The sequence below is a fragment of the Phaethon lepturus genome, unplaced genomic scaffold (genome assembly GCF_000687285.1).
Source record: "Phaethon lepturus isolate BGI_N335 unplaced genomic scaffold, ASM68728v1 scaffold3442, whole genome shotgun sequence".
Lineage (NCBI taxonomy): Eukaryota > Metazoa > Chordata > Aves > Phaethontiformes > Phaethontidae > Phaethon > Phaethon lepturus.
This window is the reverse complement of record NW_010521054.1, coordinates 7,481-31,396: the sequence shown is the minus strand read 5'-3', so window position 1 is coordinate 31,396 and position 23,916 is coordinate 7,481. Positions and strand designations below refer to the sequence as shown.

General features: G+C 35.9%; 1 protein-coding gene across 1 annotated transcript in view; it reads right to left on the bottom strand.

Moving 5' to 3' along the window:
• The window catches only part of LOC104628869 (AT-rich interactive domain-containing protein 2-like), a gene marked incomplete at both ends in the record, with an annotated part of 23,920 nt that extends 1,183 nt beyond the window's left edge, over nt 1–22,737 (bottom strand). The window contains 12 exon segments of the mRNA XM_010297585.1: nt 2–1,686; nt 2,057–2,256; nt 2,600–2,734; nt 5,795–5,870; nt 7,057–7,224; nt 7,617–7,826; nt 7,907–8,003; nt 9,134–9,384; nt 9,469–9,535; nt 18,649–18,716; nt 21,480–21,698; nt 22,604–22,737. Of these exon segments, the coding sequence (XP_010295887.1) occupies nt 2–1,686; nt 2,057–2,256; nt 2,600–2,734; nt 5,795–5,870; nt 7,057–7,224; nt 7,617–7,826; nt 7,907–8,003; nt 9,134–9,384; nt 9,469–9,535; nt 18,649–18,716; nt 21,480–21,698; nt 22,604–22,737 (3,310 nt within the window).
• Between the last annotated feature and the right edge of the window lie 1,179 nt (nt 22,738–23,916).

Sequence of the window (23,916 nt, the reverse complement as noted above, 5' to 3'; positions counted from 1 at the left end):
TTCCTGCTGGAGCAATGATTTGAGTTGCGTTTCCCTGACTCACAGTTGCAGTAGCGAAACTCGTATTTGGCACAACTGTTATCGTTACCTGGTTGCCAGTAGTCCCTTGGAAAATAGTTGCTGGGCTATTTGAGATCAACTGGCCTGGCAATATCTGTAAATTAGAAATGGGTACTGTTTGTACTGGCCCTTGGGGCTGGATTGCACCCGGGACCAGTTGAACATTTTGCTGTCCAACTAGCAGCTGCTGAGCTGGAGACTGTCCTTGAACTCCAAAACCTGGTGCCTGGTTATTTGCCATCTGATAAACCACCTGAGGGCTAGGAGCTCTTGCATTGTTAGGTGGAGGAATCTGTGGAGCTGGGAGTATAAGCTTCCCCCCTGGAGTTGAGGGGCCCCTTTTCGGAAGAAGCAGTTGTTTTATCAGACTAGACTCACCAGAGTTAGGTTGGCCAACTCCTGTACCAGCTTGTTGTGACTGAACTTGCATTTGTATCGGTTGTTGTACCTGTACCTGCTGCTGCGATGATGCTGGTGAGTGTTGCTGCTGCTGTTGCCTCTTTACAGAAAGCATCTGGCTGACAGTAGGAGGGGGTCCTTGTGACTGAGGAGTGGTAGATGAAGATGACATAACTGTAGGGACTTGATTATTTGTAACTGGACCTGGGGATGGTGAAGAAGATGGAGTAATGCTTGGCTGTCCAGTCAACTGGACAGTTTGACCAGCGGGAATAGAAGCTGGATTAGCAAGCACTATTTGATGAATGGCTGGTGCGTATGTTTGACCTTGCTGAGCTGGCTGGCTTACAATCACTACACTTTGCTGGGACGGTGGTGGAGGCTGCTGCTGTGGCTGCATCGGCTGCTGTACCACAGTGGGTGGAACTTGCTGAGATGGCAGAGGCTTTGGTGCAATATTCTGAAACCCTACCCTAGATGTTGGTGGGTTTTGGACACCTGCGATTGTAACCATCTGCCCAGCTGCTACTTGGAAATTTTGAACTGTGGTGGCAGAAACAATGTTAGATGCGGAGGTTGTGACGTACTGCTGTGGAGCTATGATGACTGTATCTTGTTGCTGGTTGCCAGCAGAGGACTGCTGAGATGATGTCTGCCCAGGTTGTGATGATGTGCCGATTAGCTGCTGACCCTGTGAAACTGCTGAACTGCATGCTGGTATGTTTTGTACTCTGCCAAATATATGACCCTGAGGTACAGCTTGCTGAATTACCGTAACAGGAGTGCCTGAAGGTATCTGTCCTGGTACCACTGCATGCAGTGGAGACTGTTGTTGAATTACAGGTTGGTGGTGAAGCAACGTCTGAGAACTAACAACAGTAACAGACGGCTGTTGTCCTGTAGTGCTGTGATTTTGATTAGAAGCTTGTGGTGCTCCTCCTACTGCAATAGTAACAGGAACTGCAGACTGGGGAACAGAGCTCTGTATTACTGTGGCCTTCACTACTTCACAGGATATTGGGCCTTTATTCTGTATAACAGTCACTGGAGCATTTTGTTGCTGCTGTGTATGAAGAGAAGGATTTTGTGGAATTCTAGAAACAGTCTGTGCCACAGTATGAACACCTTGAATTGGAAAAGACATCTGTGTTGCTGTCAAAGTTGAAGACTGGTTAATAGGGGTCCTCTGATAGTGATTTCCTACGCTTGGTAGCCCATGCGGGATCCCTGTTGAAATAAACACAGTGAAAGTCTGGAAGCAAAAATTATTTCAAAACACACTAACATTAACAATTTTTTTAAAATCCAAGGCTTCAATTTTTAAGTCCATATAAAACAGTTTCTCTTCTCAGCTATACTGCATCTGAATTAAAGATGCAGCAACAATGGCTTGTCTTCTGACAAGTTTATTGGTTACAAGTCATTAGAATGGCACACAAGTACGTACTGTAGTACTATTCCTAATGTTATTGAATAAAATCAATGAAAACATGCAGCCTCAGCTTACAACACTTACAAACCATTTTCAAAAACTTTTGTCTTTTATTGTCATTTCAGAATCAATGCAAAATACTTGGTATTTAATTAGTTTAAAAACCTGCTGGCGAAGGAGACGAAGACACATCAGGAATTGAATCAACCCGGACAACTGGGGTAGACGAAGTTGGTTGCTGCTGATAGTACATCTGAATGGGAAGTGGTATAGCTCTCCTTTTCACTCCTACCACATGTATATGTGCTTGGCCATTGTTACTTGGATCTTCTACTCTCTTCACTGTATGATTTGGAAAGACAGTTCTGCCAAACACAACATAAGTCTATGTTAATAAATGCAATAACTCAAATCTTTTTACAATGTTTTTGTTTTAACTCACTGCTCCTGTGTGTAGAGTAACTGCACTAATGCCTGCATCTTTGCAATACAGCATGAATCTCCAATAGCACCTGAGTATTAATCATTGAGGACTAATGGGTCTGCCAGATGGTTGGCCAAGATCTCGTACAAGCTAAATGAAAAATACAATACCGCCAAAAACTACTTTGGAAATAATTAAAAGGGCTATAAGCAGAGAAGGAACCCTATCAAAGATCCTGAAATAGAACAATTGTTTCTTTATTGTTGCATGACTTTTTGTCTTACCGCAGACATTTATAAAATCCAGTTGATGTTAGGATTCCACCTCGAGCTAATTTACTACAGGTAGAGAGGTATTCAGAGTACATTTCTGCTCGAGAGACTGAGCAATCAAGATTCACCTCAAAATGTGCGTTCAACCTGAGGATGAAAAAGCAAACTATGAAGCAAAATATAGAGAGTATTTATAAAAGCGTTGTTAAAACAGTTCTGTCTGCAACCCAGAGACTTTTGAGACCTGGTAACAACATGGAAAACAGCATTTTAGTATACTGTCTTGTCTGTTCCAGACTTTCTCCTTCTCACTGCTTACGATTCAACACATATGACTCGCAATACATGCGGTCAATTTTAGATGCAATGTCTTATTTACATATGTAATATGCAATATAGTTGCTACATATGCTTTTTTTATTGTATATTCAGAAACAAAACGAAAAAAAACCCCACATTGTTTGGTGATGTCTCCTCCCCACAGTTCTATTCTCATTTCTGAATGATTCTACTTTAGCAAAACTGGATGCTAGCTAATTCTTGATCAGAAATTTCTGTCAAAAGTCAATGTCTGTATCAAAACCAAGATTTTGTTAACTGATCTGCTAATGCAGTCTTACTTGAAAACACAAGTAAAACCAGAGGTAGAATAACAATCTCAACCCTGTCATTCTGATACAGGTGGGAAGGCAGGAAAGAGGGGACTGGGATTCTAAGAGACTACAAACACACACACTCTCACACACACACTCTCATTCCTGGAGGCCCACTCTACGCAGACATCAATAAAACCCTTGAACAACCTGTTCTGCCTAACGTTCGGTTTCCAGGGAAAGTAAGTATTTGTATCTCTACAGACTCTCCACAAGCACACAAACCATCCAACCCCTACCCAAGAAGTTGTGAGGGAAGGAAACACTTTCTATCAGTTTCTTTTTATTTCTTTCAGATCCATTATTGCAACCCAGAGACATGAGAACAGTTCATCCCCAGCAGCAAATGGAGGTAAGTAACAACTCTTGCACCACGCTCAAATACCAGTACCAGAATATAGGCTCAGACCGAATAAAAATATTTTTTAAATTGTCAGCATTTACTATATGATGCTAACACTTTACAAAGGAGAATGCAGTGTAGTTTTCCAGAGTCCTACACTCCCAATATAACTACATGCTTCAAAAGGAAAAAAAAAAGTGATTACATTCTTTAAATTGTGTTCACTCTTAACCAGTAAAGAGCAAATAAGTGTAATGACATTTCTCCTGCAGTTCGGTTACAACTTTATTATTACAAAAATTGACATCGCACTGTATAACAGAAAGTCTAGGTGTTAATTAAACTTGGCATATCAGACAAATTACTGCCCAGATGGGTATGTCATAGTAAGCTGACACACTGTCACTGGTACCAGTGAACTGAAGATATTCAGGACTTACAATGGTGAAACAGGATCTGTGATTAGCACTTTACTGTCACATGCACTTACCTTACAAGGACTCCTACTTGGGCTAAGCTGGCTAATAATATATCCAGGAAGGTCAGTTTAAATACCTTGTCTTTCTGCTGCTTCCAAGAGATAGTAACTTTTCTAAATTCTGCTGTTACGATTTACTCATTTTCCCATTTCTCTCAATGGGAAAAAATGACTAAAAGATACCATGAAAATTTACACGAATATATGACACTCCATGTTAGCATTGATAAAAATGCTTGGAAGAGGCTACTCCTCTGCTCTCATTTTGCATACTTAATTTTTTTTTGGCAGCACAGTTAGTATTTAAGGAGAATTTTCAGGACTAGGTGTTAATTTTTATTTTTCACTAGCTATATCTACTCAAGACTAACAAGAAGAAAATCAAGTATAAAATAAAAGTATTCAACACTGACAGCTGCAGAAGCACACAGAATCAGAAACAAAGCAGGCATTCCAAATATTCCTGATATAATGCTCTATGGTTTGCTTCATTATTTTCCGTCATTGGATGGTATCGCACAATTGCGGCACGGTACCTCCCCATACTTATTTTATCAGTCAAAACTTCTACTTTACCTTTTACACTGAGTGCAAAATTCACCTTGCCTGCAACTTTACTACTGAAAGCTAGATGTCTAGTGCTCTCTGTAGTCAACAGAAGGTCAATTTGTAATGTCATCAGAAACTAGGCAGGTGAAGGCAATTCATTTTACCATTGAGGGAATCTCTCACTCCATTAATTGAAATGGCAGCCTAGAAAACCAACTTTGGCTAGAGGCCAACTTGCAGATTGCTAAATTGAGCTGCAGAGATTCCAAATCCATGATTCCCTGTTTAAAATGTCTAGATGTGAAATTTCTCAGTCTTTCAGTAGCGCACTTCACTAATACTTTGCAGTGTGCAAACAGAAGCATGGGAACAACATCAGTTGACCAACAAGAATCTGCAACATTTCCCCCATATAATCGAAGTGTTGCTGGAAGTACAAGTAAAACATGACCTAAAAGCACTAAGCTTTGACAAATTCTACCCACTTTATCTTGAAGGCCCTTGTCTGATCAGTAAGACAACTGATGAACATAGGAGTTGTGGAGCAGCAGAGGTGGAAGGGTCTCATCAGGAACCAATTAATACAAATATTTAGAATGTAAGTAGATGTAAGTCAGTCAAATAGTTCAATAGAAAGATCACCTGCAGTCTGCATGAAAACCACAGGCGGAATAGTTTTCCTCTAAATATCTGACAACAGATATTAGTTGGAAGTAAGAGTATTTGGATGGAAAAGGCTTTGATCTTCCTTAACTTGATTGTGGTTCACAATGATCACATGGGAGTTTTGCAGTGCCTAGCTTCATAATCTGATCATTACTTTTGTACTGGTGCAGTAATATAACAACACATTACCAGATGAAAACACTCATGAAACAGATAATGCTGTTTGACAATTCAAACAATAAATAAAATCAAGATCAGAGTTAAAAATCAAATTAAATTCTATTCTAAGAGACAAAACAACTAATTTTAAGTATCAACTGTCGAAGAGTGAATATTCTGGTTGAGCTTTTTCTTTCATACTTTTTCAAAGGAATGACAACGGTTTTGCTTATACTTTTCAGAAAAATGAGCCTAACAGTAAATAGAAGTAAGCTAGAAAATTCTGTGACACATGAGTACAGGCATTTTTCTTTGGTTTTCTTCTTCATTAAAGTATTTGAATAGAACTATACACTTACCACTGACATGCAAATTTCTCGCTGTCTATTTCTACTATTCCCGGTGGTGGAGCAACATGTGGTGCTGTCCTAGAGGCTGTGGAGAATGAGGGGAAGAAAAAAAAAACTTGCTGAAACTATGTTTCTTCTCCTGAATGAAGCACTTCAACTTCATGACTTTCACTGGTACAGTTTCTCCTGCATCTGTAAGCAAGGATGTATCCAGCCAAAGTAAGTCACAAAGGTGCACTAAGCATACTACAGATTTGCACCACAATTTACCAAAGTGAAGCAGGGCATGCCAAGGCCATAGCCACCACTGAAGAGCAAAGATGATGTAAGCACTTGGTGAACAACAGCTTCCAGATTCACAATCACGATCCGTGATCTCAGTACTTTAGAGTACTGAGCATGATTTAAGAGTGGCACAATACTCCACCAGAAGAGGCACAAATACACCGCAATTATTTTTCCAATTCCTAGGTGGAAGCGAATACAATTGAAAGAATTTTGTCGCAATGTCACATCGGTTCCTTCTGTTCACTTTTGTTCATTCCCTTAGTCACATTTTTTTCCATTCACTTTCACTCTGTTATGCACACCCATTCCAGAAACAGTACACTTAGACATGCAAGCCAGTGTCTGTCATGATGGTTCTTTTTCCACTTTTTCCCCCAAAACAAATATCTATGTTCCATTTTGTGTGCACTTGTGGTATACTGCTATGTGCTTTTATTAGTGAAGACAGAATGAGGTACCTATGCTATTCCCCCTGACCAATAATAGTGAGCTGTGCCATCACCTTCAAAAAATGCCAGTATTTAATTCCTAAACAAAACTGAAAAAATTCATCATAATTACAATTTAATTACAATTAAGAAAACATTTTTCATGCTTTAAATAATAGTTAAAATTTGGCTCACATCACACAATAAACTGTTTAGGAGCTTCAATCGAGGCATGATTCTGTGTGTCTACCTCATCTCTGCAATGCTATCACATACTGTATGTTACTGCCCAATACTATTCCATGTAAAGCACAATATAAAATGGGCATCTAATTCTCTGCAAATCATGGGAACAATCGGGAATGGATACTTTTTCTTTCCATTGAACAAGTTAAAATGAGGAGTGTACATAACTTTCAGTAAATTTTCAGATGTGGAACTGAAAAGTATTAAGATCCTTTTAAAGCTTGTTTCACAACAGTTTTGGCTAACATAGCTTTAACATACCATATAGGACATTCGTAGACAAGTGCATTCCCTTGCAGTGATACTAACCTGGGATACCTGTTGCATGGGCCTGTGAAGAACCGTGATCCATTACTTGTGGTCTGACATCAGGTACTCCTTGCTGGCTAATGCACTGATGTTCAATGAGTTTTACAGCAGTAAGTGCATCAGGTCCAAACATCTGGATGTCCATAGAAACCAGACATACTAATGTATCTAAAGTATTAAATGTAAAACCGACAATAACATTAGGACAAGACAAATGAATGCTGCAGGGACATACTGATTTGCTTTAAAGTTGCCATGTGTTGAAAGAAAACAAGCCTCTGCATGCTTCTATAGATTTATTTATTTTTTATACACACTTCCTTCATGGCATTAAAAAATACCACCACCAGCAACGAAACACCAAAAAACCTACTTCAACAATTTCAGCTTCCCTAATTATTAGCATCTTCAGTTGCTTTGAGGACACAGGGAGTAAAACTTTCTATTCTATATCCACCCCTACGCTGCACACATACATTATCAAGCCACATTTTTGATCACATATTCCTAAGTCTGTTTTCCTACATAGGTGAGAGTAATTGATTTTCCTTCTCTCTTACCTATGCTCTTCTCTACTTTAGCAATCTTTGAGCAGGCCACTTCACCCATTTCTGTGAGCATGTATAGCACCTCAAGTGCTGAGATTACAAGCAGCACATCTGGTAGCGTGAGATGACATATGATCTCTTTATAGGATTCTTGATCCACATATTCACAAATTAAGACACCATTATCTTCAGCCTTACAAAGATTTGCCAAAATTTCCATGCCTGAAGAACAAATACAAAATAGTTTTAAACAGCAATTAATTACAATTCTAATACAACAACAGAATAGTTAAAGATCTTACCTCTCATTTTTAAAAATCTATCCCTTGACATGAGGCATTTTGTAACAGTGTGAAACATTAGATGAGTAGTTTTGAAATCAACAGGATCCAAAAGAAGCTGATGAGAAAGAAAAAAAAAATCTATGACTAACACTATTCATATAGTAATAATGGCTCAAATCCTTAAATTTTCATATCAAAATATAATATTCAAGTGTTTAAATGACATTTGTGTTCACAAAAATAGAACCTTGTGAGCTTTTTATTGTGACTAGCATTTTGGGGCCCCCTCCCCTTTTCTTCTCTGAAGTAGCAGTCTAATTTACACTTTCCAGTGCTCAGAATAAGGAAAATCACTGTATTCCCAGGCAGTCAATACTAAACACAAATATATTTTAATATCCAACAAAGAACAGAACTTGAGAAATGACAAACATTCCTTCCCAAATGCTATCACAATCATTCATCCTGCTTCTATCCACTTCTGCTTCTCAATCAGAGCTCTCAGACATTATAATATGTAACATTCTCTCTTCTGTAAGAGAAGCTGGATACATGGTAAATGAAAACTCCTTATTTTTTCCAATATTCAGCAGTGGACCAATACTTCAAGTCTCATTCTCCGATACCTACTCATTTAATTTATCCATTGTTTTTTAAAATATAAGGAATATCTGAACATATCTACCTATAAAACCTGTATACTTTATCTGCACAATGATATGACATACTGAAATAGTGTGTTTTTATTATATTCAAACCTCTTTGAAAAGAAAAGGATGCCTTACATGATTCAGGCAGTTTAGTTGGTGGCGTATGACTAGCTTACTGGTGCCCACTACACATGGCATAAAACCCTCTACCACTCCCTTTCTCAAACATACTATTTTGAAATTATGACTAAAGATTATAACTATAAAGTAAAGAAGCTAGTGTACAGTCTGCAGAATTTAACTAAATTCCTTTCTTCTCTCTGGGAAACTAAACTGAAAATTATGCACTATGAGTATCTTGTACCTCCCTATACAATCAGTGTTCCCCATGTGATTCTATCTAAGCAAACCGACACATCCTATATTTTTGTTTTGGCCCTGAATACTTCTTCTGAAATTGCTATTTACAAATTCAGCGAATAATTTATTTCCTGCTTCATCAAATTATCAAGGAAAAAAGCAATTTATTTAATTAACACTAAAGTAATGCTTTTATCAAATTATATTTTAATTGTTCTGTTTTGAAGTACATTACCTCTGCTGCAATATTTCCCAGCGTGTCAAGCCCCAACTGCCGTAGAGAAATAAAATGACTATGAGCAGAGAGTAGCAGGAACCGAAGACAAGTACGATTAGCTGCCAGAAGTTTAACATTTCCCTCTTCAAAAGAAAGGTTACGTAAAATCACTGCAATCTGAAGTACCCGCTGCCCTTCAATATCATTAATGCCCAATTTGCGAGGTGGATGAAATAAGGATTCCCAAATCCATTCTTCCGATGGAATATCTACAAAGTAAATAAATAAGTTTTAGTCCTTCTTTTGCTATATTTACCAACAGGTATGTATTAAGATTAGTCAAGATGTCTCACCTTGAGATTTGCTTCTGTCAGAAATTAGGTCACGAACTTCAATATCCTCAACAATATCCTTCCAAAACTGAAGAAAGAATTAAAAAGACAGTTAATTTCTAGGGGATGATATTACTTTAAAACATTGAAAAACTATAAAAAGGATTGTTCTTTTAAAATTTCCTAGTACCTTGATTCATCTAGTAGTAACAATATTTTTCACTAATGGGATGATATGCAAGATGTCCAATACATTACATTCCTCTCAAGCACCGGAAGTATGCATTCATGATCAATCAACTCTACCACAGAAGTACTTTGCTGAAGCACATACTGAAACTATTCAGACAGTTTTCCACACACAATTAGAAATACAGCAATTATACGTGCAAAAAAAGGTACATTTCATCCTCCTCCACCTCCTACAAACAGTAAACTCCTAAAGCACAAGACAGTGACTCCTCTCAGTTTCAGTAGATCTTAAGCTCCTGCCAGAAGTACAACAGCCAGATTTCTATCTGGAGATGCTTTTTTAAGCTTCTACTATGTTTTCCACATCATCATAAATGAATGAAAAGAGAGAAGCAACAACCACCATCACCAAAACCCTTTATAAATATAAGCAAAACAGAATGCTTCAGCAGACTGGAATTGAAATTACTTTACAAATACATGGTCTGATCTGTAAATGGTTGTTACGTCACTAGCTCCTGTTGAAATTAAAGAATTAATCAAGGGATTAAGTTTTGCAAGCTAATAAAAATACACATTGTGATGTATATTGATATATATGATACATACATTCTAATGTGTATATTATAAAAAAATATAAACATTCCTTTGACTGATAAAATTCATACATTTCTTTCACTTACTAATGAAATACAGCTCCTCTTTTGCCTATGATCACAGAATAAAACCACAAATAAATGTGGATGAAAAGGGAAGGATGGGAAGTACAACCAGCTGAACAGCAGGGGAAATTCTGCTATGCAAATGTAATTACTAAATTACAGCATTTGTACCAAGCTTGACACTATTATTTTTGTGAAAAATAGACTACTACAGATTTTCTAAATTGGAAGGAAAAGAATTTTATTTTCCACTGCAATGCTGCTAAATGACATCCAAGTGCTGTTTAGTAAAGAGGATTACTTGCACAGAAAGGATTATTACCTCATTTTAGCAACGACAAGAACAGCCAGACAAAAGTCTAACTTCTTACTGTTTGTGAAAAACAGATTTTCCTAATTAATACTGAGGCTATCATCAAGAGCCACAGAAGACCAAGGTATGCAGGTAAAATGTGCAGAATGTGCTTCATTTTGAGCTGCCTTTACTTTTAGAGAAGGATACTACTTAAGGAAAAGGTTTCAGTCATTATTCTAAAAAGCACGCAGAAATATATTGTCTGGAAATTTACCAGTCAGTACACACTCTCCTTTAGGATGTTTCCTTTTGGAAAAGCGATGAAGACAATATATCTTCACATTTCACTAATACTTAAAAAGAAAAACCTCAGAAGCTTTTAAAGATTAGTTGTTTAACCAGTTAAGGATTTTTTTTGAAAAGTGAATATTGAACTCTGATACTTAAAGTCTTCAACCTGAATCTCTTTGGAAGATGCCAAAGTCAATCACAATACAATGTTAAAACTGTTGTCACACATTAAATGTTAAAACAGCATCATCACATTTTGCTAGCTGAATCTGCCAATAATCTACTTTTCGCCTCATAATACTTTAAGTATAGCCCAAAATGAAAAATTTTAAAACCTCTGGCAATATAAAGCCCTAAGTGAGAAAATTTTTCTATCTGGAAGGCAAATTACCCTGGACATGTTCTCAAAGGGATGGAAAATGAAGATTCAAGTTTTTTGCAGATGAAGACACTGCTACAGATAAAGTCTCAAAGTCCTATGGTTAAGATGAGGACAGGAATACATTGCTGGAAAACTGTACAGCTCACCTAAAACTCACAGAATAAACAGATCCACATGAGTTGCTTGAACAACTGAGAAAGCCTCCCCTTCCTAAAGAAGCAGTCTGTCAAACAATGCTAGTTGTCAGCTCAGATGAGATTACCTTTTTCAGAAAAGAACAGAAAATGGCTCCTTTCTGTAAGCTAAAATGAGAGATACACCAAGGCACCAAATAAACTTTACTTACACATAACCGTTATTCTTTGAATTGTTTCATTATGCAGTCACGCTGTGAGCATAAGATGCTAACCACTCAAACTAGAGAATTTTTGCCTCAGGATTACCTACAGCATATGTACAAGACCTGCTACCTACATGAAGCACACCAGAATAATGTGCGTCCCCCACAGTCTCAGTCCCTCTGAGTCCTGCAAGACCTGGAAAGGCTCTTAAAGCCAAAAAGGAAGAGAATCTGGAGGAGAGGACATGAATATGCAGACAATACTACTTCAAAAAGAACAATTTAAAAAGATACGTATTTTTTTTTCCTCTCTTGAATGTTTATTTCTACACACAGAAGCACTTGCCGGTGATAATGCTCGTCAAGAACACTGCTTTACTTGCAGAACTGTCCCAGAGTCTTCTGCTTGCTAAAAACTGTAGGACTGCATTCCCAAAGCCAGCATCTGTCATGAGTGTTTCAGCAACTGTGAAATGCCTACTGCAGTAGCAAACCAGGCTTCCTGTGAACACTTCACATTTCAAACATTCTGCGAAACCTCCAGCGGTATCACCAAAGAACTCAGAAATATTATCCTACATCCTCCATTCAACAAGCCAGTAACTTAAATGGCTTATCAGTAAGTAATGTGTTCAGAAATCCAAGTAGCTAAGACACAAACTATTACATGTGGCATTTAACGTGTCTATTTAAGAGATGGGCTGCTAACTACGCAAGGGTCAGGACTACCCAGGACTTTAGCTGCTGAAAAGCATGTTGCAACAATTAATGTACAGATGGAAACCTGCTACGCATTTATGGCTATATTGAGCTCCAAAACACCCGAAAGCGTTACCATAGATGGCTGAGGCGAGTTCTGAGCCAAGGAAAGAGGCATCTTTCTATAATTATTTAGAAGATAGAGCAACTTTCCATTTCATTCCAGCAAGCTATCTTTTAGTAGGCACCATGACATAGGAGAGTTGACTACTTCCCTCAGAAAAGTTACTGTTCTGTTCAGGGGATGACCAACAGCTTGAAGCAATACTCTTGTGCACTGCATGTACAGAATGTAAGGAATCTAGAAAGTGCACTTAGCCTGGCCTATGACAATCAGAGTCTCAATCAAATTATCAGGCATAAAATCAAGATGTCCAAACATTTTTTAAAAAGTGTGTTTTTTGAAAGATGCTATGACACGCAGATTTCACCTGACCCCCATATAAACCATAATGCTGAGTCAATAGCAAATATTGAATTCTGCATCTTTCACTCAGGCAGAGGACTCCAAGAAGCCCAAAGCTGATTCCAGGATACTTAAGAGCTCTTCAGAAAGAACGAACAAAAGAAAAAAGAAGTCCTTGACTTTCAGGAAGGTAAATGGTACTTTCCATTCCTTAACTGGAATGATGAAGTTCGTTAATTACAAAACCCCTTACAACATAGTAGGGAAAAAAAAGCAATTAAAAAAAAAAAAAAAAAAAAAGAATAGCACCTTGTTCTGAAAGTTGTCCTCTGTGATTCTGGTGAAATACAGATGTTTCCATGTCTCAGCTAAATCTTCACACTGGAATCACATGTCCTGCCAGTAAGCGATCAGAAAACCCAACCGGTTCTTCCAAAGTACTAGGATTACCTATAACGGTCACCATCTGGTATTCCTGAATAAAAGTGTTCAGATGTCTTAAGTTCAGAATAAGTCTGCAGTCTCTATTCCTTTACAAGGAAAGAGGTGGCCTGAATCACCATTTTTTTAGCATTTAGAAAGACTGGTTTGATTGCGCTCAGTCCACTCAACATTTCTTTCCTGCCTAAGCAGAAAAGATCCCCGAAAAAGATGGGGGTGGGCAGAGAATGATGAGGTAGAAAATAGAATTAAATAACCTACATACAATGTTTGCAACCTATCTGTTACAAGAGAACAAGGTGAAACACACAAAATTTTTGTTTGGCCAAAGGAAAGGCAAAAGTGGAAAAAGATGAGTTAAGTCAAGCTTTCTGGGCATTCCTTTGAAAAACATCCTTACATCACAGAGGCAAGGAAAAAAAAAAATCAATTTAACACCACAAGCAGTTATTTATTCCCTACTATAAACTATGGATAGCTGCAATCTGATACTACATATCAACAGAAATGAACGGAAAGGATGAGAAAGTGATGCTCTTTGTCAATAGTTATTCCTATATATATTTTAGATCATGATAACATACTGGTAATAGGAATATAAAGCTAAAACTTGAAGCAAACAAACAATGCTTGACTATGTGACATGCAGATGCTAAGAGATCATGGACAAAGATAAAGAACTTGATTTCACATGTACAATCTGATTACTGTCAGTAGCCAAGTTCCTTTGGAGAAAGATGCACAGCATAATATAGAATTCACTGGAAATGAGACTAACCAAATTACTGTCCATAAAAACACTGGATGTTTGAGTACACAAATCATGCAATGTAGCAATGATCATGACTACTTATTATTCAAGAAAAATATGAGAGCAACTGAAGTCAAGTCAGCTTGACAAATCCCTGTGAGAGACAAGAAGTGACATTTGAAAAGTATTTCAGGCACCTAAATGCATAAGGATCGATCTCTACACACTGAGAAAGATTCAAATAATAAATGCACAGTAAAGAAAGTAATTATTAAATTTAAAGAAAGAAGAAAAATTTGGACAACAAAGTAAGACTTTACAAAAAAAGGAAACCAGAGAAGTATTATGCAAAGCAATATAAAAAGCAGAAAAGCTGCATGGATTTTGGAACTCTACAGCTAGAAAAGACCTCAAGAAGTCCAAGAACATAATCCAAATGCTTAAACAGAAGTAAACAGAAATTAATGGTGCATGAAGAAATCCAATGCAATTATTCATATACTACATCAGATAGTGGGCAGCTGCTGGAGACATGAAAGAAATACCTGAAAAAACAGCTAAATCTGATTATAATCATGCTACATAAACAAGTTCCTCTTGAAAGACAAACTATACTCACAAGTGAGCCCTGCTAGCATGAAGAAATTCAAAGAGAAATGAAACAGTTAAAAATGGGAAAGCTTCCGGAACAGATGAGAAAACATCTGAGGCAGAACATCATCAGAGTTTGGGGATGGGGACAAAAAAACAAAACAAGATACAAGATGACTGGCTAAATGCCAGAAGTTCCAATCATCAACTAAGGACATGCAGTCATTTCAACTAACTAGAGATTTGAACTTACTGACAGCACCAGGAAAAATCAAGAGGGCAAAAGGCAACAAATTAACATAGCTGTAAGGGCTAATAGCAGGTTCAACTAAAATGATAATCAAATTCTGACAATTAATGCAACAGATTCACTGACTAGTAAAGACTTTTGATTCAGTTTAGAGGGAAGCACTGTAAAAAGTGAGAAAGTATGTAGTGCTGCAGATAAGACAATGGAAATTACACATTTTCCAAACAGTTTTTTATAATGCAGTAAGGATTGGAGGGAGGGGGGAAATTTTCAAAAATGTAATTGTTCCCTCAAATTTTAGTATAAAGAAACACATTCTTCATCTCCACCTTCAACTGAAACAGTAGTGACACAACTAAGTAGGCAAGCTCCTTTGCTCATGAGTATGATGTTACCAAACTAGTAGACTGTACTGAAAAAAATCATGAACCCGCATATGTAAAGTAGAATGATTTAATGTAATAAAGTCAAAATTACAGAGCAGCAGAATATAAAATCAAAGTATTGGTGCTGACACACACACAAATGTCAAATTCTTTATGATAAATTAATACAGAACTCAAGAGCTGACTGAATACCAAACAACCAACAGTTATTGTGTAGGTATTTACATGATGGGAGAAATACTACCAGTGATGCCATACCACTCCTACATATAGTAGAATGAAGAGAAAAATCATAAAGAAGAACATATGGCCATTCTTAATTTAAAGTACCAGTATTATTAAGAGACTAAAAATTAAATCAAGCTTATTTTAAGCAAATGTTAAAAGTCTCCACAAAATATTTTAGTTTAAATACGTAATTCTAAAATTATAGATCAGGTCTGATAAAGACATTGAAATACAGAAACTAAACACTGCTATAAAATCCAAATTTCCAAGTTTATGTTCATATATTTCAATAAGCACGCAGCGGAGCTTGGAAAAAAGTTAATAAAGAGTAGATATATAAATGAAACGTTAAATATTCTGAACATATCTCACAAATCATCTATATTTGTTTCACTGCATTTGAAAAGCTATTTTCAGCTAACAAAGACTAGGAGTTTATTTTTTTCTTTTTTTTTCTTCATAAAAAACTGACATACCAACACTGAAACTGACATTCAGTTGCCAAGAATCCAAGTTTATGATTGCTCTATGAATCCTGAATTTAACAATGAGAATCATTTTCAGAACAGCTTCAAGTTTTCTACTATTTCTCAGCCACCCCCACAACCCTAAAACTCCAACACATGAGCACTACGGTCTGAGGGTTAACATTTACAAACTCAACACAATTCAATTCCTATTACTTAAGAATTCATGCGCTTAAGAAATTGCTTCCCCCACCCTCCTTTCTGTGAATCTCTTAATTCGTGTGTCCATGCCATCACTGTACTTTAGTTCATAATTCTGCATTTTTCCTCTCCCACTTAAAAACTCTTTTCCATTTTCATCTTTACACAAATTTCTAATCTGCTGCCATTATAAGAACGACAATCTTACAAAATCAACATGCAACAACCAGCAGCAAAATAAAAAAACCTAAACAAATAAAGAAGAATTTTTAAAAAGATAATGTGAACAGTGAAAGGAGGGTGACACATTCAATAGTCATTCTATTAATCTTAAAGCTGTAAAAGAAAATTTAAAAATCAGATACACAATCTCTAGTCTGCCAACCAAGTATCTCTCTCATGTCATGAAGCTCCCATAATGCTTCCCCTGATTTCTGTTTTGCCACAGCTGCAATACAAAATAAATTACACCCAGTAGTAAGGTCAAACAAATGCTTGAAGTAAGATATTCTGAAAAATCTGGATTCTTGGCATTAGAGATATTTTTAGATCTGCTTCTGACATGCTTTCAGCAGTATTTCACTAGAGTGGTACTACACATGTGTTGTAATATCCAAAAATAGATCCTGGAGAGCATCCAAGTTTCTTATTAGTAAACCTTATTGCAGTTACAGTAGTTCTACTTAACACTTCGTTAAAAACATTTATCAGAACCATCTGTTCTTATATATCACAATTACTTAAGTTTATATGATTAATGAGCATATAATAAATTAGAATTCTGTGTAATTTAAAATGTTTACAGATCTAGACTGTAGATAGGCACTGCTTGCTGCTCTAGATCAGCAACAGTCTGTGACAGTTTTGGGTGAAGTCAACATAGAAATGTTAAGTGCTTTCAAAAAAAAAAAACCAAACCAAAACACAACCTACAGTAGCTCTGTACATATTTTTCAATGGAAAAAGGAAACAAAGATTATGAAGCCTTTTTTTTTTTTTTTTTTTTTTTTTACACTTACCTTCAGCACAATTGAATCACATTTTCAAGTTCATATACTAACAAATATCAGAGATTACTTTTTTTGTTCTTTCTAGGAAATTTTGATTAGGGAATCTATTCACTGATATTTCAGCAATAGTTATCATTTAACTAACACTACTATGGTCCAACTTGTCCAAAACTGAGTTATATAAAAATAAAAACAAATGGAAAATGCTCCTAACAAATATTTTTCTATAATACTGGTAAGACATTTCAGTATATGAGATGATTAAGAAATTGAGCAGAAACCCAGCTATGAGTTCATAAGGAACTCAGCAGCTTCTCTCTTCACATTTGTCCTGGTTTCAGCCAGGATAGAGCTGGTTTTCTTCACAGAAGCTAGTGTGAGACTGTGTTTTGGATGTGGGATGAGAAACTGTTGATAAGGTGCTGATGTTTTGAGTTGTTGCTAAGTAGTCAAGGACAGTCCAGCATAAGTTATCAAAATACGTTTTAATCTAGGTTTCTTCTATTTTAGATACATAAATCATCACCTGAAATTCAATTTCAGGAACTTGGGTATCATAGCAAATATGCTGAAATGTCAAACCTCTTTCAGCTAGAATACATTCCATGCTTTCATTCACCTCAAAACACTCATCCAAAATAAAGATGAAGCATTTATACAAAGAAACTTTATTTATATTTTTACCTCATTTCATTACTTGTACAGTAGATCATGCCCTCTAGTGGAAAAAGCCTTGTGCAAAAATAGTTTAACTAAAACAAAATTGCAGCATTGCTAACTTATTTAAATTTCTCCTATGCTTCTGATGTTTTGGACTTAATTTTCATAATCCAGAATGTTTCTTTACCTATCATGGCAGTTTAAAAAACCCAAACAAACAGCATTGTTTTCTCTGGCTAAATATGTTGGCCATGCTTCCTTTTCCTCACTGTCCTGGTTTCAGCTGCGATAGAGTTAATTTTCTTCCTGATAGCTGGTATAGTGCTGTGCTTTAGATTTGGAATGAAAATAATATTAATAACGTGCTGATGTTTTGGATTGTTGCTAAGCAGTCAAAGGTTGTCCAGTTTTTCATGCTGGCCTGCCAGCGAGAAGGCTGGGGGTGCACAGGAAGCTGGGAGGGGACACAGCTGGGACAGCTGACCCAAACGGATATTCCATACCCTACAATGTCATGCTCAGTATATAAAGACAGGGGGAAGAAGGAAGAGGGAGGCACGTTTGGAGTGATGGTTTGCCTCATACATTGTAACATACTCATACATTACATACATATAACACATACATTTGCTTTCTTATTAAAAAAACCCACAGAACCCCTTTATTCATTTGACTACATCTATTTTTCCTTAATACCTTTCTTCCTGCTTATCCAAACATTTTATGACAACTGTGATTCAGTGTCCTATTATAATTAAATCAAAAAGGAATAAAGTTGAGTGCAATCCAAAAAACATATGTCAGTATATCTTATAATTTTCCATCTTTTTAAAAGGATTTGATACCCACCATATGAAGTTCAAAATTGTTTTAATAATTTTAAAATTACCTTAACAAAATCTCTATCAGTTTTCTCCTTCCATTCTTCTCCAAATACAGCAGAAAATGATCCTAAAGCTTTAAGCATAAAAAACAGAATTTAGTAAAATAAAAAAGAACATTTTTGTTTGACTTCTTACTATTCCATGAACTAAAGATTCAGCAACACTACAGACTCTTCCAGTGTTTCCTTTTCGTTACAAAAAATCCTGTATTAAATTGCATAAACCAACTGAAAATTCCATAGTCATTCAATTAACTGCTACTGCAGTTTTACAGTTTAAATGGAAAGCAAGTAGCTCATAAAGAATGGACTAGTTTGTGAACCCTTTAAAAAACATATGGCAAACTTTTCCGTAGCTCTTTTCCAGAAGTCAAGATGGCTCAATTTTCAACCTTACCACTGTTTTCCATGTGCGCAGTATAAGCTGTAAACACTATTTTAGTAATTATACAAATTGCCACTAATGTTTTCTAAAAATCATAACAGTAGCAGTGAGATACTGACAGCACTCAATTTGAAGTCAATATTTAATCAGGAAGTATAATGGATGTTCTTGGGTGTTTAGTGGAGCCACTACCACAAATTCTCTAGTTATCATTCCTTGAAAGCAGCAAAGACTCAGTCAATCTGACTCAAGGACTTAGTCAATCCAAAAATAAATTGTCTTGCAATAGTTCTGTAATGAACTAATGACACATTTAAGTTACCTTTGAACATTTTGTTTCATAATGTTTTATTTTTTTGAGCAACATGCTACAAATCTCAGTTACAAGACCACACCAGCTTTCAACTCACAGAATCCAAACCAAGGCTCATGCAGCACCCCAAACTGAATATACACCCCCAAACCCCTGGGGCAGCCCTGTCACATGAAATGTAACTGTATTCTCAAACTTCTTTTCTGTGGGGGGGAGTGGGGAGGAAGCTGAAGACATATTTTTCTTGTTACTTAGAAACAGTGCATTATAAGTACCAACAATGATAAAACCTTAATTATAGACAAGCCAAATCTAAACCCAACATTAAAGTTAATAAGCTATCATTTATTTATAGCTGAAATTATCATGACAGTATTTTCATACTACCTGAATTTGCTAATTACAGATTTCATTTACTCTCCAAACTTGACAGATTTACCTTCATTATTTATATTATAAAAGCATGTAAGTATTTCAAATTGAAGCTCCATGCTTCAACATAAGTAAACACTCCCTCTCCTTTCTTTTCCCCAGTTTTTCCCAATTCATCCTCCTAAAGCTTCTAGGATACTCCTTGGATTCATCCAGAAGATGTAATCAGGTAATACAAAAATGAAGTTTTCCCCAGGGAATGAAAAGAGCAGGTCCATTACATGTTTGTCATTCCTCTCTGCTTTACCTCAACTATTTTTCAATATAAGAAATACTAACAGAGACAACCTATGGAACAAGCCTGTGCTCAGAGTCCAAGTTAAGAACTCGAGAAAAAACACTGTCTACCTTTGCAACATCCAAAACAATCATGAAATAGCAATACAAAGCTTGACTAAATTCTTTATAAATTCCTAAGGCCATAGAAGTTCCATCACAGTAACAGGGGAGTGATGGCAAACTCAAACATCTAGAGAGCATCCTAGAATTACTAACATGCAGGACTAAGTTTCAGTTTAGCTTCCTTTCAAATATTTTTCTTTGGAAGTTCTTGTGACTCAGCTAGATGCAGACACTAAATGACCAAGATCTAGCCATATCTGAAGGGCATGGGTACAAATCAAAAATGTAAGAGAGAAGCTGGAGAACACTAATGCAGTACTGGGGGGAGGAGGCAGAAGCTACAAATCATTAAGCAAACAGGCTAATGATTAAAAAACCTCCACCAAACAGTATACAATGTCTAACACTGATTCTTCCCCAGAATTTTAAAACAGAATCTTTCACATACCATACTATGTTTGTACTTACAAATGCAAAGTAGATTTATATGCAAACAGATATGATCATCTGTACTATCAGACTTAAATATACTTAGCTGAAAAAGCTCATTTGAGTGAATTCTTACAGTAGTTATTTCTGAAATTCAGTATTAGAGGGAAAAAAAAAATCAGTGCATAAAACCAGTAAATACTTCCTCCTCACCAGCACGAGACAGGAGCTACGCTGTTATGATTTTAAGATGGTTTGGGTTAACTTAGTTTTTCCCCCTCCTCTCCATGACAGAAAGACAAACAAGCAATTAACAAGGAACAACTCAGCCTGGAGGTCACACTGAACAAGTCAGAGGAATTTATTTCACATACTGAAGTATTTTGATGGAACAGACTCAAACTTTTAAATTTATGTGCTAACACATTACATAATTCTGAAACTCAGGTTAAGATTTTTATCCCTTGAGTTTTGTATTGTGAATTTCACTACAGTTGAACGTGAAGTATCAGGACAAAAATTTTAGTGCATCATTGTTTTCAGAAAGCCCTTTTTCAATTTTTAAATTTTTGACTGCTACTAGAAAAGAATTATGAAAAGTTAGCATGGTCCTACAAATTCAGAAGAAAGCAATAATACATTGCAAGCAGATGGAAATCCAAAGCTGTAAATTTGAGCATCTTGAACAATTAAATGTTATTACTGAAAAGCTAATTCTTACATTTCACTAAACTGTTAAATAATATTGCTTTGCATTACCTAACTTAAAAGGTATTTGTAATGTCTGATAAAAACTGTAACTGTGGGCAAGGTAAAAAGAAAAACTAGATATATTACAGTGCAATAAGTTATAAACATTTTAATTATCAAGGGTTGTGAAAGACGCTACAACAAATATTGACTCTTTCTGTTGCAAAAATGTTGTTATATACTTACTGTCATCAAACACCCCAGCATTTGCAAGCAGTAAAGTGATGATTTTAGGATCCTTTTCAAGCTGCATAACATGCTTGCTTTCATTTGAAAGAAGAGTACATACATTAATTGCAAAGTCCACTTCATTTGGGAGTCCAGATAACAGTGAAAGCACCAATTTATTATAGTCATTTGGTGAGTTAAAGTCCATAGACAGCCCATAGCTTTGACGAAGGTAATCTAAATAAGAAAAAAAAATTAAAACAATGTTTTCACAGCTAAACTAATTAATATTCAGATGAGACATTAAGCAATATTATTATGAATTTTAAGTATTTTTAAAAGTTTATTAGTAAGGTATTGTGCGTTTTAAGTTTTTTATGGTGTTCAATTTATTTTTTCCATTTGCCTTTGGCCAAATTGGTCAAAAAGCTGCATACATTCTACTTAGCTGTGTACCTTTCTAGTTAGATATTAATTTCTTCATCAATTCCAGAATGCAGTACTGCAGCATGTTCTCCCAAAGAAAAGCTTTGAAAATGCAAACTTTAATTAAAGCAGAATAGAACTGTAATACAATTTGGAGCCACTTTCTACACAATGAATTACACATTCATTCCACAGAGTCCACCAGATTCTGAGTTGTTTATTGATTCAAGATTGATACTTTGGTCTCTAAATTACAATGGTGTTGATTCTGGCTCCTTAGGCATGTGCTTCCTTCCTCGGATTTTAGAGATTAATTAATCATATGCTCAGGTCAAGTATTTGGCTTTGTAGAGAAATGACTGATGTGACAGAAACACAATCTGTGAATTTTCAAGGTATGTTGTTTCAAGACAAGTAACTATTTAGCCCTGCTAATTAGAAAAAGAAACACTTGTAAAGAAAATAAATAGTTTATGGATTCTCATATTTATTTTGTTTTGGTTCATTGTGGAAAGGTTTCTGAGTATGTCAAATGAATAATCTGAGTGACCTACAGATTTGATGGTTTTAATAATATTGTAAATTTATCTACACACAGTTTCTGTAGCCTGTCCAAACATATATATACTTCCATATATATATATATACTTTCATATCTATATTCCCATACATATATATATGGAAAAAAAAATCACTTTTTTTCCTCAAAAATTTACCTGACACACTGTGTTGCTGGTAGTTATAGGAAGTTGGGATTGCACCAATAGGAAGTTGTGGCTTTGGATTGCCTGGTTGTACCTCATCATCCTCCTCCCCAAAATGATGGACTTTTTCATACTTTTCTAGATAACTGGGGGGAAAAAAAAAGAAGTTTTGAATATATACAGTACAACTAAATCCTTCATCACCCAAGAACTGAATTGCCAAAGGAAACAAACTGTACAGACATGGAGATTTACTCTAAACAATAGTCAAAGGGGTATAAAACATAAAACATGAGTCAGACTGACAATAAGTGGTACAGAAAATGCAGATATGTGAAATTATGGATTTAGATATTAAATTTCTTCACATTTTTCAACACCACCACCTAGCTAAATTGCAACCCATTGAGCCCTCTTGCGAATAAGTCTATTTTTCTCAAATCAGCTTTTGGTTTTGCCACTCAAGATAACTCTGCAGATGGAAGCATCATAAAAATTACTCTGTGCAGGTTACCAATATACATACACAGGTCAAGTCCAGAAGAATACTCATTTCTTTTTGCCTGACCTAAAGAGTAACAGTATACCAAGTCCTAGCAATTACACAACACTAAGAGAATTCAGGGATACTGAGGGCAACTGAAGATCAGAAGTTCTGAGCCATGGCTGCAGCCAATGACTACTGGAAATCCCTTTGAACCCCTTAAGAAAAAAAAAAACAAACCTCATACACTATATGCAGAATGGACTGCAAGCACAGAAGTTATATATACCAAAAGTAAACAGTCAACGCGCTTGGTCAATTAATTATCTCAATAGTTCATTTAGCATTAAAAACTGTAACTTTCAGAATTTTCAACACTCCAATATAGAAAGTCAACTTAAAAGGCAGACTGTAGCCTTAACATCACATTGATAGGTAGGTATAAAAACTTCATGAAAATATGTCAAGATCACAAAGCAGCCTAAATTTACAAACTTTCATTGTGCTGAAAACTCACAATATCAAGTCAGTTAAATCATAATAAAAATATTGTATAATCAGGAAATAATTGAAAAACATTTATCTTTCTCTTTGTATATGCTAAAAACATTTAATCTATTAGGAAAAAACAAGCTTTTGGTATAATCTTTGTCAGTAGACACTGAAGTAATTAACTCACAGTGAATCGGAAACATTTTAAGAAAACAGTATTCTCATTGACCTCTGGGTAATATTCCACATGCATCAAATAAGTAATTATTTCATGAAGTGAGACATCAGTGACATAACCCTAGCTCTAAAATGTTAGCAAATGTATTTTTTGTTGAGAAAATAGTTCATT